Source organism: Halyomorpha halys, unplaced genomic scaffold (genome assembly GCF_000696795.3).
Source record: "Halyomorpha halys isolate HHAL.00 unplaced genomic scaffold, Hhal_1.1 Scaffold1035.1, whole genome shotgun sequence".
Classification (NCBI taxonomy): Eukaryota; Metazoa; Arthropoda; class Insecta; order Hemiptera; family Pentatomidae; genus Halyomorpha; species Halyomorpha halys.
In genome coordinates, this window is record NW_027107491.1 from 417,124 (window position 1) to 435,556 (window position 18,433).

General features: G+C 28.0%; 1 protein-coding gene across 2 annotated transcripts; it reads left to right on the forward strand.

Annotated features, from left to right (window-relative positions):
* The first annotated feature begins 3,232 nt into the window (after nucleotides 1-3,232).
* On the forward strand, nucleotides 3,233-11,099 carry Rpn13 (regulatory particle non-ATPase 13). Of its 2 annotated transcripts, none has more exons than XM_014432240.3 (8): nucleotides 3,233-3,524; nucleotides 3,598-3,714; nucleotides 5,604-5,703; nucleotides 5,775-5,880; nucleotides 7,847-7,983; nucleotides 8,580-8,729; nucleotides 9,406-9,551; nucleotides 10,715-11,099. In XM_014432240.3, the coding sequence occupies exons 1-8, from the start codon at nucleotides 3,321-3,323 to the stop codon at nucleotides 10,949-10,951; spliced, it is 1,197 nt and encodes a 398-aa protein (XP_014287726.1). In that variant the 5' UTR covers nucleotides 3,233-3,320; the 3' UTR covers nucleotides 10,952-11,099. The 2 variants fall into 2 exon arrangements, with proteins under 2 accessions (XP_014287726.1, XP_014287725.1); XM_014432239.3 differs by having other exon boundaries at nucleotides 3,234-3,524; nucleotides 9,394-9,551.
* Nucleotides 11,100-18,433: the final 7,334 nt, after the last annotated feature.

The following is an 18,433-nucleotide window of genomic DNA, read 5'->3' on the forward strand; positions in this document are numbered from 1 at the left end:
TTTCTATGTATTATATGTGTAATTTGCATATATTACTGTTTATAATAAATTATTAATAACTATTAAAAGTAATGAATGTTTTCTATTCTTTTTAAAAACATTTTTGAGTTCCTTTATGTTTTAAATCATGAATTGAAAATATCCATAGTAAAAATAACACTTTGAAAGGATTATTAATTTTAGTTTATGATGAAATGGGTAATATACTTTGAAATTAATCAGACTCTTATGAAACAGATTTTTCTGGTATTAATGAAAATTGGTTTGTATCAATTAAATAAAATGTATACTATCCTAAGCCAAATTGGTAACAGATATTGATTCATTGGAGAGGAAAGAGGAGGGAATACCTACAACTAAAACTAAATGATGAAAGGAGTAAAAATGCATCTGCTTTATTCATCAAATGAATCACCACTAACCTTTGTCATTATTTGGATCCCAACTCATAATATTTTGGTGATCAATTGTAATGAAAATCTTGAATTTGTACTGAAACAGTTACATTATTCTTACTTAGAAAGAATTCTTGTACAAGTGTAATATTGATTAATGTACTACAATTTTACTACAAAAAAAAAAGTAATGATCTAAATCATTTCCAGCAACACCTGTCATTTTGTTTTTACTTTCACTTACTGATATTGAATATATGGTAAGTATTGCAGTCAAGCAAAATTTTAAATTAGAGTTTTCAACAGAAATAGACGTTTAGAGGTCCCCGAGTCCATATAAAGCCTCGCTAAATAGTCTATACCTTTTTGTTAACATCAACCAAACAGATGTGCCACTTAATGTAATTAATTTTACACTTTATTAGGATTTTCTCTAAAATGGCTCTGATGATTTTGATTGAAATCAGTATAAAATTGAGTAGTATTTAATATCAGATAAGTGTTATCCTTGTTGAAATAATCCGACAGGGCTAAAATGACTAATTTTGAAATCTCTCTTTAAAGTACTTCTAACTTTGAAATAAATAACCAGTTCTCATTAATGTACAATAGACAAATAAAAAATATTAAAGAATTTGATGAATAACTATACGATAAGTTAAGACTTTTCAAATTGGAACTTTAATGTTTCGTTAACTTTTGTTGTATTGTTGGCAGGAACAAAGTTGATATTTGTTATTACCACCTTGAAAAACACTAAAATACAAATTTTTATAGCAACAGAAAAATATAAGAAAAAAAAATCAAGTCTAAGAATTTCTGTTTTTTATTCATGGCATAAATGTTAAATTTTTAAGTACATTTAATTTTTTTTATGTAAAAAAATTAACCATCTCTCATTGTTCGTATTAGTAAACAGGTAAATACAAAATAATTTGATAATTAACTAAAGGAGAAAAGAGATATTTTCCTATTTCCATGGTTGTGTCAATAGTCATCTTACTTTTACTTAACTATATATGAAACATTTTCATCCTGAATAATGATGAGCTACTGAAAGCAGTATCTGTTTTAAAACAGGACTAATTTCATCCCAAAGCAGGGTGGTAAGTGAAAGTTGTGTGATACTTGTACTGCACCAGATTTTTACTGAAGGTCCTATTCATTATTATACCAAAATTAACTCCGTCATTCATATGATTATTGTTTATTTACTATTGTAAATGTTAAATTTTATATCATTTTCTTTTTATCTGTTTTATGATCTATTATTATTATTTTTTTTATTACTGTATATCGCACAATTGAGTTGTTTAGAGACAAAACAAACTCTTTTGGTATATTTGATACTAAAAATGATGATTATGCTCTCTTCTCTGTAGGATATTGCAGGTTTTAAACGAAATAATCCCGAAAAAAAGGAAATATATCCCACAAGATAAGTTAAGAAGACTTCTGGAGGCAGTTGTATTCATAAAACATTGCGATTGGTAAGCCTACAGTGAAAAGATTGGCTTTACTTCTACTTCTCTCTGTAGGTCGGCATTTCCCAAATATGATCACTTAAAAAACAAATACAAAAGCCAAATTCCCCATCTTCAGGCCAAATCAGACGATCCTTTTTTGAAATACAGATGTGCCATGTAAATTACATTTGCTCATAGGAAACCAAAAATACATACATAAATGGTGGAACCATCTTGCACTGAATGCCTCCTGCAAAAGCCGCAGTTCTCTATCCTGTGCAGCAACCAGTTACTGAACACAGTCTGTGAAGGAAAATGTGTTTAGGCCCTACGTAACTGAAAGTAGTAGATGGACTTCAACTAATATCAGATGGGACTATCTACATGCCTACCTGTAAAATGGTGGAGCCTTGCAGTAAAGGGCCAGAATATGTATGTTCATAGCCCTATGGCTCCCAACTCTTGGGCTGTGGAAGAGTCCAGCAACAATTTTTGTCAGGATTTACTGTTGGGACTATTTAATTAATTGTATTTCTTAATTCTATTGTCCATCAGTGGATTTGGCATCATTTTCACTAGACTGGCACGATGTATATCAAGTCTGGCTATCCACTACATAGTAAACTCTCCAACCATTCTTGCTAATCTTATAAGATAAGCACCAGCCCAAGGTAACATCTAATTTTGGAAATGTGGCTGTTTACTTGGTTTTATTCCACTACTAGATTCTGGGTTTATATTGCCAAAAATATATTTTACTCTGGATTGATGTTTATCCTGATAATGGTAATTCTAATTCTGAATAATCATAATCTTCCTGGGAATCTCCATTTTCAAGGCACTTGGCAACATGAAAACTCAGTTTGCTGATTTCTTCTTGTTTTGTAAAACCAAATCGTTATTAGTTAACATGGAATTGATGAAAGTGGACGTCATTAAAAAACGTATTTATCTATTCTATCGAAGTTCATTGATATTGTTCAGGAAAACAGATGATTCCTGACTTGAGTAAAATGGAGAAAGGGCAAATTCTTGCATTACCGGCGGAAAATTTATGGAATGAAGATAAGCATAACTATGGTTGGAAATTAAACATTACTTTATTTTATTACAACAGAGACGATTACTGACACTCTTCAAAAACTAATATAAAATATTTGAGAATGAATCGGGTAGGGGGGATTCTAAACGATCATCAAAACTGGACTTAATTTCAGACCATTGTTTTTTTTTTATTTATGAACTAGTAAATGTAAGTTAATAATTATGCATTAAACAAACAAAAAAATAATTGAACCTTTCAGACACGAAAAATAGTGTATGGCAACCCTGAGTTTCTTTCTCAATTTATGCCACATCATGTTCAGTTTTAATGTTTAGATGGCATTGTAGTAAGAATAGGAGAGGTTAAAGATCGTTCGTTTGCTAACTTGGTTGCGTTCTGATTTTAAGCTTTACAATGCCCGGTGGAACAGCACTATTCTCCAATTCTTCTTCAAGAAGCCAAAATAAAAATTTAGTAGAATTTAAAGCAGGCAAAATGACCATGAAAGGGAAAATGGTTCATCCTGACAAAAGGAAGGGACTTGTATATATTTACCAATCTGAAGATTCTCTTATGCATTTTTGTTGGAAGGATAGAACAACTGGAGTTGTTGAAGATGTGAGTTTTTAGCTTAATGAAGTTTAGCTAGATATCCTTATCATTTACTGACATAGGCCTTATGATTTTACAGGATCTGATCATTTTTCCTGATGATGTTGAATTTAAGAAAGTCCCTCAATGCACCACTGGGCGAGTTTATATCTTGAAATTCAAGACATCCAGCAGAAAATTCTTTTTTTGGATTCAAGTAAGTTGTCATGTATACTTCGCCAAGTTTTCCTTCAGGGGTCTTGATTTTGCTATCAAACCAAGTTAGGAAGTGATTACTAGGTAGCTATAGATATTTGAAGCCCTTAAAAGTGGGGTGAAACATTGGTTAATAATGAGTAGGTTTTTTATTCACTATTTTGTACTTTTCTTGACTGCCACCCTACTATTTTCCTAAAAGCTATAGATATTATTATTGTACTTCACTGTTAATTATAGAACTTTATTCAGTAGTTCTAAATTTTTTATGTCAGTTATAAATTTGAATTTCTTGTTAAATTAATGTGTTATATATTTTAATTAATCATTGCCTATATCTAATTTATTTATTTTGCAAGTATTATCCTCTTGCTCTAATATTAAACACGGTGTGCATTTAGGTATGTTATTCTTAAAATGTCAGATATATTTATTTTAATACTTATTATCATCATATTGTCAAATTTCCTTAAGAGTGATTAAAGCTTATAGCATTAATTTTTTTCCTGATGGCAGTACCATTTTTTAAGTTTAAAATTAAGTTTCATTAGTAACATGAATCAGCTTATTTCAAACAGGGTTTTGTCTTTTTTTTTTCTTAATTCTTTTAGATTAACAGTTTCTTTTCAGTATCAATAGTACATGGTAATGGATAAGTGTTATCATTATGGATTGGCTGTATTTAGCCATTTTAAGTTTACATGTAAAAATTATACTTTGAATTATTCTTGCTATAATAATTAATAATTTTAAGATCAATCTAAAAGCTGATTGCTCTATTTTTAGTTCAAGTGCATTGCCCTGCTTTGCAAGAACATGTTATCTTACAAAAATCACAAGCTACTGCATTGCTTATTGGCTAACAATTTGCAAGGTCTAAAAATACTGTTTTATAAAACATTTTAAATTAAGTAAATAATTGCATTTACTGTTCTACAATAATTTAAACTAAAAAAGCGTTTTTTCTGAACATAGTGCAAAATGTGTAAATTTAAAAAATGAATTTATTTAAATAACTGCATTCTGTATAATGAGGTCAGTATAGATAATAATTTTTTTTACATAATGAACCCTTAGCTCAATTATGAAGCGATTTGTTTTCTTACCTAATTTTTATCATCTTCACTTTAAGATTGTCCCTCAAGGCTTTTTTTTTGTCTAGTATGGATGGTAGTTCTCAAATGTTTTTACTTAAATTATTGTAATTCTCTATACAGCCAATCAGTATAATTGTTGTGGTACAACACTAAAACCTTAGAAATTAACCTGACACTGAGCCATCTAACCTGTGGGGCAGTTTAGGTGGAAGAAATCAGTAGGAAAAAAAGATTTACATTAGTCCCAGTGAGAACTAATTGAAAATTCGTTTTGGAAGATTTGTTTTCTGGAGAATTTTGTAATATCACATCTTTTGGAACTTGTTTTGGCCATCTATCTGATTCATGAAATAAAACATTGAATGAACCTTTGAGCACTTAATGGGGTACACCCAAAGCTTTATTTTCATTTTTTGCTTTTTCTTGGTTTGAACCCTGACAGCTAGTACATCAACCTCATTCATTCTTACTTTTTTATAAATGTCTCCTTTGTTTAAAAAAAAAAAAAAACAGTCTGGTATTTACTTATGGCTTGTAAACCAAATTAGCTCATAGAGAAAATGCAGGAAACATAGGTACTTTTTTATGTCATATTCATCTCTCATACCAATCTCCTGAACCAGAGGTAATGGGATCACAGTTTGTCTTAGTGTTCAAAAATATCTCTTTAGCTTTTGTTCTTCTATAATTTCTATTGATTTTGAGGTTAATTTCAAGTTAATTATATTTCTATTTGTAGACTTTTAATTTTTATAAACTACATCTTTAAAGTTGACCTAGTGTTATTTACTAGGAGGCCAAAACTGATAAAGATGAAGAGAATTGTCGAAAAGTTAATGAAGTCTTAAACAATCCACCTCTTGGATCTCAGCGGAGTGGGGGAGCTACACCAGGTTAAATATTCTTTCATGCATAAATTAGTGTCATAAAACTTTTAAAAAATGTGATCCGATTTTGATTTTAGATGGTGATCTACAGAATTTGTTGAGTAGTATGTCTCAACAACAGTTGATGCAGCTGTTTGGTGGTGTATCAATTGGCGGCCTCTCAAACCTTCTTGGAACGTTGAAGTAAGACTACTGTCATTATTATACTCTATTAAACTATTAATCTCAAAGCTATTAAAATAGGACTGGATGTAGTATTCTACTTTTTATATCACCATATTTTCTTATTATCTTGTTGAAGAAAAAAAAAAGCAGTATTTTTAAGATCCATCATTTAGTGTAAAGGAATAGCTGGTATTCATTTATTTATTATTACCTAATGGATTAGTATAATATTACATTTTCAGACTAGTGACAACTCCTTTTTAATTAATGTTTTGGTTTGATACTTGGCAGAGAAAATTAGTATTAAAGCGAGAATTACAATGTACATATTATAAGTGTCAGAAAATAGTTGAAAGATTCCAAATACAAAACCTTGAATGAGTATTTGGATGTTGCTGAGTGACGTGTCCCTTGAACTGCTGATATAGGTTGTGTTGCATTTTATTTTATTTTATGTTATTTTTCATCTTGGTGATTCCTAAATTGATATCACATTTATTGATGAGTTATTTGTTGGGAGTTTTGAATCTTAAAGCTTCATAGTTAGAATTTTCCAATTGTATTCTAACAGAAAATTAGTTTTAAATTATTGATCGTTTTGGGATAAGAGAGGTGTTACTAAATTTGAATTTTGAAAAGTTAAAATCTGAACATGTTAACTTGATGTGTTCAGTTTTTTTTGTTCTCCTGTAAGCTATCATAGTTTGCTTGAATTGTGTCATAGTTCTAAAACAGATTGTTCGCACCCAGATTTAATTATCTTCTCTATTACTTAAAAAGAAAATTCTTGCAGAACGTGGTATGGGAAGTTCATGTGATATTTTATTGGAGATTAAGAAAATTAATTAGGATGGTCCTTGATAATCATTAAATTTTTATCAGGTTTATTTGAAGAAGGTTCCTTTGGTAGGTTGTTCACTTAGTCAGAATGATAAGAGATGGAGTTTCCTTGACCATTATTAGGTTTCATGGAATTCAGGACTGAACTGGGTTGCTATGATTGGTAGAATTAGAAAACTTGAATTTTTCAATATTACATCAACCCTGATAACATATAGATAACGTGGAACATCCTAATTATTTTTTAACTCAAAAATGTTTTGAACAAATTGACTGGACTAAGAAGAAAAAATAAATAATATTAATATATTCAACAAGTTTTATCAGTTTTATTTTATTGGCTATTTGTTCAATTTGGAGATTGTTGCTAATTATTTGTACTGATTAGCATTAAGTATTATCTTCTTAATGTATTTTAATTTATTTATTATTTTCTACTGTGGTTCCTCCATCTGTTAAAACTAAAGTAGATGTGAAGAATCTAAAGAGAAAAATTTCCTACTTTTATGAAAAAAAATTCAAATGAACTTGTTTTGGCAAATTTTGATGGAGTTTGATTAAAAAAATATATATAAATATTCAATTTTTTTTTTCATAGAGAGAAATGCTTTATTTGGCCATGCTGCCCAAATACTTTCGGTTGCCCATCAATCCATAATGGAACTTATATACTCTACAATATATTAACATTTTTCAAACAATAATCATTATTAATACACTAAATACAAAACACTTTAATACATTTTTTCTTCTTAACAAAAAAAAATTGTTTTTTTCTTTCTTTTACATATATTTGTTTTCCTCCTTTTCACACAAGGCCAAATAATAATTTACCAATACATCCAATACATTATTCCCCTGTTTCACTCCTTCATACCAATCCTCTCCAGTGGTCAGCAACAAGTTTGATCAATTAAGCAAATTTACAAAAATCATAAATAGATAGCTACCCAAAAATAAAACATAGCAGTAGAACAGTTTACTAAAAATAAATTTACAAAGAACTAATACATTAATTTAAAAAACATATAAATGAATAAATAAATTAGAACACACAAATAATTTATTTTAGTTTGTCATTTGTAAGCATTTTTTAAAAATGGAGTATTTTGATTTGAAATAAATTTTTGTTTAATTTTTTCAGCCAGGGTAGCTCCAAATCATCTTCTGTTAGTGCTGCAACGACTACGCCTATGAGTACTCCTGTGGTGGCTACGCCCAAAACACCAACTTCACCTGCCAACACAACAAAGCCCTTCAGTACACCTCAAGCACCTAAAAGTCAGTGTCCTGTTACTTTTTATTTTACCAGCATTATTGTTTTCATTACTTCAGCTGTGGAAAATACTTTACTCTTGGATCATTTATCATAACCTTTCGACAGAACTTGTTAAAACTGATACTGAACCATTTTTATAGTAATCCACAGCTTGCCTCTAATTTTTGACTAAATCATATAAGCTCCTCATAATGTTTTCTCTACATAGGTGTTTCAAGGAAAATATGTTTGAGCATGCATAAGCACAAGTAGTAAATGAAATTTGATAAAATATATTGGACCATCTAATCTTATCTAATTTCATCAAAATCAAATAATATGTAGACGTTATGCCTGCCATATGGATTTCACTACTAACAGGCACAGAACCCTTGATATCTGAAATTTAAATTAATAGTGTAAATCTTAATCCCGAAAACAAAATTGTTTTTTATTCCTTGCAGCAATACCAGGCTTACATGTCTAATGTAGTAGGAAGCAGTATTATCAAACAAATAATATCAGTAAAAAATAATTATTTATAAGAAATAATAGTTTACTTACTGCCTTTGTTAAATAACTTTTTTGAAGTGATAACCTGTTATATGTTATGAATTAGAGTCAACAAATGGTGCGGGATCGACTTCTTCATCAAGTACAACTGGTAGCACATCTCAACCAGACCCTATTATGCTTAGTCAACTTCAAAGCTACCTTCAGAATATACAGCAAGATGGCGGCCTGGCCTCATCCACTCAACAGCAGAACAGTAATCTTTTATTATTAATTTGTTATATATCTTTTATACATTTAATCAAATTATTTATCAAATTTTCTTAAGATGGTTTCTCATTAAAATGTTTCCTTTGTTAATAATTATCATTATAAAGTTTTAATTATTATTCTTTTTTAGATATAAGCATTCAATTTTTTATTTAAATAAAACAAATTAGAAAATGGTATGATGGTGGCTCACCATCAGGTCATAATAGCCTAGACCTCTTTACCCATTACATTACATATATTAATGCCTTTCCTATTTTGGTTGTATAGATCCAAAGTTTTAGGACATATATTTTCATCTCCATTTAAAATTCACATAGAACGGTTCTATATTATATCCTTCAAATAGAGTTTGAAATTGAAGTTTACAAGCATAAAGAAGTGTTTAAATATTGTTTGTCTTACATGTGCGTAATGTATTTTCATAGTTAATATAATTTGAAATTGAATGTCAGTTTTTATTTAATAGAATGATAAGATATAGAATCGAACATTTGTTTTTTCAAAAATTTAACATATAAAATTTTATAAATTAATAAGGATATATAATTTTAATATTTAGTTTGTTACTTTTAACTAGGATCATTATAAAATAATTTAAAAAATAGTAGCACTTAGTTTTTCACTTAGTTACATATATTTAATTTCAGTTGACTTATCAGCTGCAGTTAACCCTGAGAGCCTCCAAGCAGTCCTGAATAATCCTGAATTCGTCAAGGAATTGCAAAAGCATTTACCGTCAGTCGGAAGTGATGCACCTACTCAAGATCAGCTCAAGTCAACCCTGCAATCCCCTCAGTTTCAGCAGGTTTGATTTTTTTTTCTATTTATAACTAATGATAACAATGACTCTAAATATAATTTTATAACATCAATTCTTCAAGGATAAGAAAATTTGTTTTTATTTTTTTACAATATTAGTTAATTAGTCAAAATAATAGCTATGTAAAAATGGCTTAAAAGTTAATGAAAGAGTGGCTAGTGACACGACATTGCTGTATGGCTATACTTGTACTTTCTTATAATTCAGATAATTTATCATGCTTTAACACGATAATGAAAGAAATGTATTTATTTTATATTTTATGAATAATCTCAAGAAAAGAACAAAATACTTTCAAAACTTGTTCATTGTCAAGAACTTAAGATAATTATAATGCTCGTTCCAGTTTAATTTTTATGAAACAGCATCAAATATGCAATGCACAAGCCTACATCACACTTTTGGCACCCTGTTCTTATTGGAAATTTACAGTCCTCCTCTCTTAACTCGATTTCTTCTTGTATTTTCACTAGTTTCTCTCATTAAATAATCCAATTGATTGAACCTGATATCTACTTCCATAAAGTGAGCCAGAAGTTGACCTACCTGTTGATTTAGATTTTTCTGCAAATCTTGTAATTAATCTCCACAATTTTTTCTCCTGAATTGTATTTTGATGCACCTATGACCTGCATGCTTGTACAGGATCCAAGCATTATTATTGGCCCTATTTAGCATCAATGTAAACAATGGTATCACCAATTTTTTTTTTCTCAGATTAAAATTCTATTTTAGGTGATCTCTTTGTCCATTCTATTTCTGCCTCCAGTGTGCTTATCATAATGCAAACTGCTAAGCTGAGATATAACTTTTTTTTTTCATCTTCTTATATTTGATCAATTAGTCAAATGATTGTTTACATTCAAATAGTAAACATGTAAGTAACAGTTTGTTCGAATCAGAAGATATTTGGGCCCATAAAGCTGAGACCACTTTCACTTTCCCATTTCCAATAAAATTCTGAACTTCAGTTCACACTAGTACAATAGTAGTACCTTTTCATCTAACATGATCCTGAAGATATTATTTTGATCAATAATTAGTAAGAAAACATATTTTTAAGTACAAATACATTATCTTTATAGTATTTATCTATTATAAAAATGAGATGAGTGTTATGAATTTTAATTTTTTTTTTTTTTTTCCAGGCATTGTCAATGTTCAGTACTGCCCTTCAATCTGGACAGCTCGGACCTGTAGTGTCACAGTTTGAAATGGGTCCAGAAGCAGTAAATGCTGCCAACTCTGGAAATATGGAGGAGTTTGTAAAAGCTCTTCAATCTGCGACCATATCCCAGCAGGAAGGTTCTGGAGAATCATCGACAAAGAAGGAAGACGATAAAAATAAAAAAAAGAATGATGACGAAGATATGAATTTAGATTAATATTATCGCAGCTAGATTTTCGAAATACCTCGTTATTCCAGTTATATCCATAGCCGATAACTTTCAATATTTTCGATGTGCTTTTCATGGTTTTAGAAATCATATGTTTTTAGTATAACATAATTTTTGAATAAATATTTACTGGATAGCTGTGACCTTACTTATTTAACTGTCAAGTAATTTAAGTATGGATGAACTGATATCTCATCAGATGAGTTGATGTTAATTTTTTGAAATATACTTCTATATTTCAAGATTAAAATATTTAATTCAGTTTAAAAGTTTTGGTTTTATCTGAACTATGAGTTATTATCGCTTATTGTTAGTGAAAGAGGTAATCCAACATTTTACAACTAATATTCAAGTAACATTTGACCAGTTTTGAAATAATAACATATATTTTATTTATGAATAATTAATATTGATTTTGTACTTAATCAATAACTAATCAAATTATTTATGGATAAATTATTAATATTATTGATTAATTGGGTTTTGTTATTGGAATTATGTTTTTTGTTTTTTTACCTTGTTTCACAATATTTTTGCTTATATATCAATTGGTTCCCTTATTTTTTTTTTCTCTGGAGTTTTTGTTATTTTGATCACATTATTCTTTTAAATTATATATAAGTAAAAAAAAAAAAGTTTTATTCTTATCCAAGTCCTTAAACATTATTTATCTTTCTTTTTAGCAGAAAGTAGGTATCTGTGTACCCTTCTTGCTCTCTAAAAGATATGAGATATTTTTATCCTCCTGTTTGATACTTCAAAAAAGTATTAAATTAAAAATTAGCCCTAATGACAAAACAGATAAAATGAAAAATAACTATTTCTGAAAGATTTAATAAGTAAGCATGAGTTGTTGAGATCATATTCCGGAAGCCTAACGGCTTACATTTGTATACTGGTGCCAAAGGCCCAAAGAAATTTTAAAATTTCAATTATGGTACAATGTGACTAATCAGTGTTTCGTTTGTCAAAATATTATAAATAATTATGCAGTTTTCCAACAAAAGATTCTTTCAAACTGAAGTGATTCCCAAGAGTCAAATCCCCTAAATTAAGTTCTTTTATATTAATGATTGAATAAATGTTTATTTTATAAGCTTGTATAGCTTGGTTAATTTTTGGTGTTGAATTTGAAAATTGAAATTCTTTTAAATTAAATCATTTGTCCAACAAATTAAAGGAAACAGAATGCCACACTAACCCAAAGATGAATAGTTAGTGCCTGTTTTACCAGAGTTTCAGCTGAAGTGTATTATTTTAGTAATCTCTCTAATTTATAGCTTGACATTAATTAGTCGACTTTGCGTTATTATTGAACATTATTACGCAATGTTTGTTATTTAAATAAATTATTTATTATATAAATAAAATAACAAAAGTGATTTAAATTCATTATATCAAACCTTAAAATAAATATTGTAAAATTATTCGAATGAATTTTAGTATAATTTGATTTAAATTGACTTTGGTATAGTGATTACAAAACACCCGATATTTTTCCTTTATCTTCATAAATGGACGCCTGAAACCTCTAATCCGCTGATATTTTGAAATGAAATTGTGGTTTAACGAGTTGAAAGGATTATCCTGATATTACATGGTATGTTTTTATTGGATAATGATCCAAAACATCTATATGAAGTCCAATATGCTATTTTAAATATTTAAAAAATAATTATTTTTACTAATAATGATTCAATTAATTTTAATTAATTTATGTTTTTTTAGATTTACCATGTAATATATATTGTTAAGATTTTCTTTTGTTTCTACTTTCTGGAGTTTATTCTATATACACAAACTTAAACAGCTTTACAGAGAATACTTCAGCTAAGTTTTATTGAAATTATTTCAGCTGTTTTGGTAATTTGTTCTATGGAAATTGGGAATTGTGTACAGTATTTTGAAACCTAGTAACTTATGCCAGCAGAAGTTCTTGAAAACTTGGAAATTTGAATTAAAATTATAATAAACCAAATAAGTTATTTTCCTATCTAACTACTTTTGTCTTAATCCATGAACTATGAAGATATTTTTAATAAAGATTTAATAGTTGACTGAAGATATTCTACAGGAAGGTGAGATCAGTGAAGAATACAAATAAGAAAAACTTATGTAATAGTGTCCGAACAATAAGTTTTACTTATTTGTGTTTTCATTGGCTGCACTCCCAATCATGTGATATGGAGGTATCTTAAAAAAAAAAAAAAGTGGAATTAAAGGTTAATATCTTGTATGAGTACTGTCACTTTGAGGATTTCCTCTTTTTCTACTCTTTTAACTGAGCAGTTAGTATAATCAAGCTAATATTTATATAGAGGCATACATTACCTGCAGATTAATTGATACATATCATATTGGTAATATTAGATAAAAATACTGCTATTTAATATTATGGAGATTCCTTCCTAAAAGCCGTTATAAAAAAAGTTTGCATTTTATACTTTCAATATTTCCGTAGTTATTTTTGTAAAAATTATTTTTAAAAGAAAAGTTTTATTACATGAAACTTCTTTTGTGCAATATCTGGTAGAAAAATAAAGAATTTCTTTAACAAAATGGTATAAATTTTAGTCCAATTAATTTCATTTAAAAAGATTGGATTTTTCCATCAAAAGATTTTTCCACAAGTTTCTAGACCTGTTTTTTTATATTTTGTTAACTAAAAATTATTAAAGACAGTGTAAGTAAATAATACCTCTAATACAATTGTGTAGACATATATTACCTATTAATAAATAGATTAATATTAAACTAATTATATAGTATTATTGTATTATAGATAGTTTTTTGCTTAGTTCAATTAATAATATATTACGAAGGAATTAATGTGAAATAACCATGAATTTACCGTTTTAGGATATGCTCAAAACGGGCATGAAATATTCAATCATTCTGAAAGACTTTAGTACTAGTTTCATTAAATAGGGAGCTCTTCAATTATTTATTTATACTTAAAAGTAAATAATCCCTCTAACAAAATTATATAGACATATATTACCTACAAGGAAATGAGTACTTAAAAAATTAATATTATTTGAGAAGATATTGCTAAATTTAATTCATTATTTAGTGAATTCATCCCCCTCCCTCCCAAAAAAGGGTTAAAAAATTTTAAATATGAATTTATACTAGAGCTGAATTAACAGTACTAGGATATTCCGCAAGAGGCCAGCAGTACCCAACTACACGGAAAAGTAGTAGTTTTAGTAAACGTCGGCAGATAGCAGCACTTCCGGGTCAAAAATACTATAACACAATTAATTTAAAAGAAAACGAATGTTGTGCCATCATTTGGGATTTTAGTCCGTATGAAGTTAGGAAACGTTAATATTTATATCAGTTTACATTAGTATAACATTTACACTCCGAGAATTACGGTTGCAAAATATCATACCTGTTAAAAGGAGAGGTTCCGCGCCTGGAACTGTTTCTATTTGCGCATGCGCAAATAGTGCAGATTTTACTTGCGGGTCCACTGAGTTTAAAATCTTCGATTTGTATTAGGAGATTAGGAACTATAAGGAGCTCAATTTCAGGCCTATCTCTCAAGTTCAATAGTGCTGTCATCTAGTGGTAGTTATTGGAAATACGATTTTATCTGTTTTGACCTTCTTTATGACTCCTATTGGTTCCTAATCTCCTAATACTAGTCAAAGATTCGCACTCACTTGTCTAGCCCGGTAAGTGCTCTTCTATCGACGGTTAAAAAATTACTAATAAAAAGTGTTGGCCTCTTCTACAAATCTGAATACTGTTTATTTAGCTTTATTGCATCACACTTTTTAAACTGTTTTTCTGGAAAAAAAAATCGACAAATAATAAATCATATTCAGTAGTATTTTCCTCTATTATTAATTTAATAAGTACATACTTACTTGCATATAAAATAGATGTCTATATAATTGTGTTAGAGATTATTTACTCAAACTATAAGTAATTCATTGAAGATTTCATAATTTTTCTAAAAAAAGTTATAATAGAGACTATTATAACTTTTTTTAGAAAAATCATCTCTTTTTAAAATTAAATTACATTTAAAAAGAGATGATTTTTCTAAAAAAAGTTATAAGTAAATAATTTTTCATTATTCTTTACATACAGCACTGTATTCCTTGCAATGCCTTGTGGCAATAGAAAAAGTCTTTGTATGTGCATTAAGTTTTGTTTGTATATGTATGTATGTATGTATGTATGTATGTATGTATGTATGTATGTATGTATGTATGTGTATATATATATATATATATATATATATATATATATATATATATTGTATTTAGTATGTAAATGAAAATTTTAGGAGACAAGAAAAAAACAAATAGTTTTGCTTATTTTTTTTTTTCTGTTTCTAATATTTTCAATGTTTGTTAGTTTTTTAAAATAAATTCTTACCTTTGCAATATTATATTTTATCTTCTTTTAACATCATTTCATAATTTCTTGCTATTTTGTTTCTTTGTTTTTCATTAGAATATGGTTTTATCTTATTTTTTTTGTTCTCAACTCTTATGAAGGCCAGAAAGTTATGTTGAAATATTGGCACAAATAAAATAGGTTTTACTTCTTTGGATTTATAATTACCCACACCCCCATCCATCTTTTCCTCAGATTGAATCTACAGCCAGCAATAAATACATACTAAAGAAGTTATAATTGTAGAACATAGTAAAACGATTTTCCAGTACAAAATATTTCTTTCGACATAAATCTGACATGTATCAGCAACTAGGATATCAATGCATAAGTCCTGAATCCTAAACAAGGACTGTTATGTGTCAAAATTGGAAATATGTCAATGTCAAAATATGTCAAACGTAAGATGGCTTTTTCTTATCTGAGAAAAGTTTTATGAAAGGTCAGATATAATCTTTTTAGATGAAGCTCTTCAATTATAATGTTTAGGTTATTTGATAAAATTGACAAAATAACTGAAACTGACAACCAAGTTTTTGTAACTTCACAAAATAATACATATAATGACAAGAATGGTTAAGTTTATTATTAATTCATTACGGAGATATTTAAATATAGGAGAAAAAATCAGCTATTTATTTATATAAGAAATCTAATTTTTTAAATAAACTACAAACAACTTAAAATTTAATTATACAATATAAAATCTTCATTAATCTCATAAATTCTTGGTTTTTGGAAATTTTACTTGAAGTTCACTGCTTGTTGTGATAACCACTTCGTAATGAATCTTCATAATTATTTTCAACTTTATACTCAAAATAGCTTTAAAATATTTTTTGTTCAAACATTATTTCACTTATTTGATCATGATGGTTTATTTATATAGTCTAAATTATCATGTCTCCCATTTAGTGATTTTTATAACTATTAAATAACACTTACACTGAGATTTGAACTAAAATAATTTTCTCTGCGGAGACTGATATTGCCTCTTTTATGTTTACAAATAATTGCTAATTAATTTTTAAATCTTCAAACTCTTAATCCACTTTGTATATGTAAAACAATACATTTTACAAGTTCTTATTGCTATTATGCATTGCTAATTACAAGTTTATGGTAATTAGCACTTGTTTTAAACAGCATTGTTTCGGTCTCTAAATAAAAATCATTCTAATATTATCTGGATCTTTTAAATATCTTGGCACTAATAAAGACAATGTGTTGCTCAGAACCACGAGCATAGTCAGGAAATTTATAAATATCAAAGATTAAAAATTAATTTGGCAGTTGGATTTCAAGCTAATAGCCCTGATGAAGGCTAGATACTCTAGCCGAAGCATTGGTAAGTTAGTAAGTTACATTAACTTATTTGTGTTTCATTTTGACCGCACCCCCAACCATCTTCTCCTCGTACAAATCAAAGAAAAAACTTTTCTAGCCTCATCCTTAACCTAAGTCTGAGTATGTGAAATCCAAGAATGCAGGAAATTCTTAAATAATAAACAAAATACAATCTTCACAAAGTGATTTCTTATAAAATTAGAAAACATCAATATCTGGAAGAAGAATTACACCAATTGTAGATGTTTAGAAAAGTCAGAATTTAACAGCTAATAATTTCTACAAATGGTCTAATTTCTGATAAGACTTTGGCCAGCATGAAGGACTTGAACATCCTGGAACATATGCAGAAAGCAGTTTGCATCATTAGAAAATTTAAAACCATCAAAGATTAAATTTTTACTAGCCTCACTCTTGACCTGATCTTGGGTAAATGCTATTTCTGGCAAATGCTGAGAATAAAAGAAATGCCTTAAATAAAATATAATGTATTTTTGGAATTATTACTATCTATTATTTTGATACAATTTTTATTCCTATTAAAGTAGTTGGCTTGTTTTGTTTTTAGCCCTGATGAAGGCTGGAAATCTAAAAAAAAATAAAATAAAATAAATTTCATTTATTTGTGTTCACTACTTCCTACTGACTGCACTCCTGATCATCTCATCACATTGAATCTAAAGTCAATAATAAACACATTATTTTTAATATTGTGTATAACCGTATCGGTTTATAAGCAAAACTTTACATTTATCTCATTAATACTTTTTTTTGAATTACAGATGAAGGGTAGAAAAACCAAATGATGGAAGAAAGTCATTTAGGAAGTGAATAATAAAACATAAAGAAGTATGATGTGTTTTTATTAAATTCCTATAAATTATTATGAAATAAAAAAAAAAAATGGAAACAAAATTATTTAAAATTTATAATAACTTGCTTTCAGATACCCCTAAAATCTGAAAAAAAACACACATTTGATGCCAAAATCTTAGGGTGTATTTCACTTTCGTATTTTTTTTTACAATTAACTTCCTTGTTTCTCTAAAAAGTACATTTTCATTGATTTTTTTAAAAAATATAAGTGCTAATATGTATGGACCTCCAGATATAGTCCTACTTCTTTTTACCTCCTATGGAAATTGAAATGGACATGATAATATTTCAAAATAATAAAGATGATTAAAATGGAAAGCCTAATTATATTATTTTAAATTAATTAATCAATATATTAATTACTAAGAAACATTGAAAAACAAACTTTATTAAGTAAAATTAATAAATACCAAACTATATCAATTGAAACTAATTATTAATATTTATTATTATGAACAAAAATACTATGTGATAGATTCTGATATTTTATATGTGTTGGAGAAATAAAAGTTATTCTACATTAGTTTATATTCATAATTGCCACTCATCCCCCCCTATAAATGAGAGTGTTTGCATGAAAAGAGATAGTTCACTAAAGTGAAGTATTGGTCATCTAGAATTTAAATTTTATAAAAGCATATTAACTAGAAATAAAACCATTCATAAAGTGTATACTTGGCTGTAGTATTTTTTTTTCATTGCAAATTGACTTTTATTTTTTAATATAAATCCGTTTCAACTACGACAAAGACCAAAGATAAAATGTGGATTTTGTATTATTTTAGAGATTTTCCATAATTAATTGTCTGCCAACATACATCAGAAGGTAAT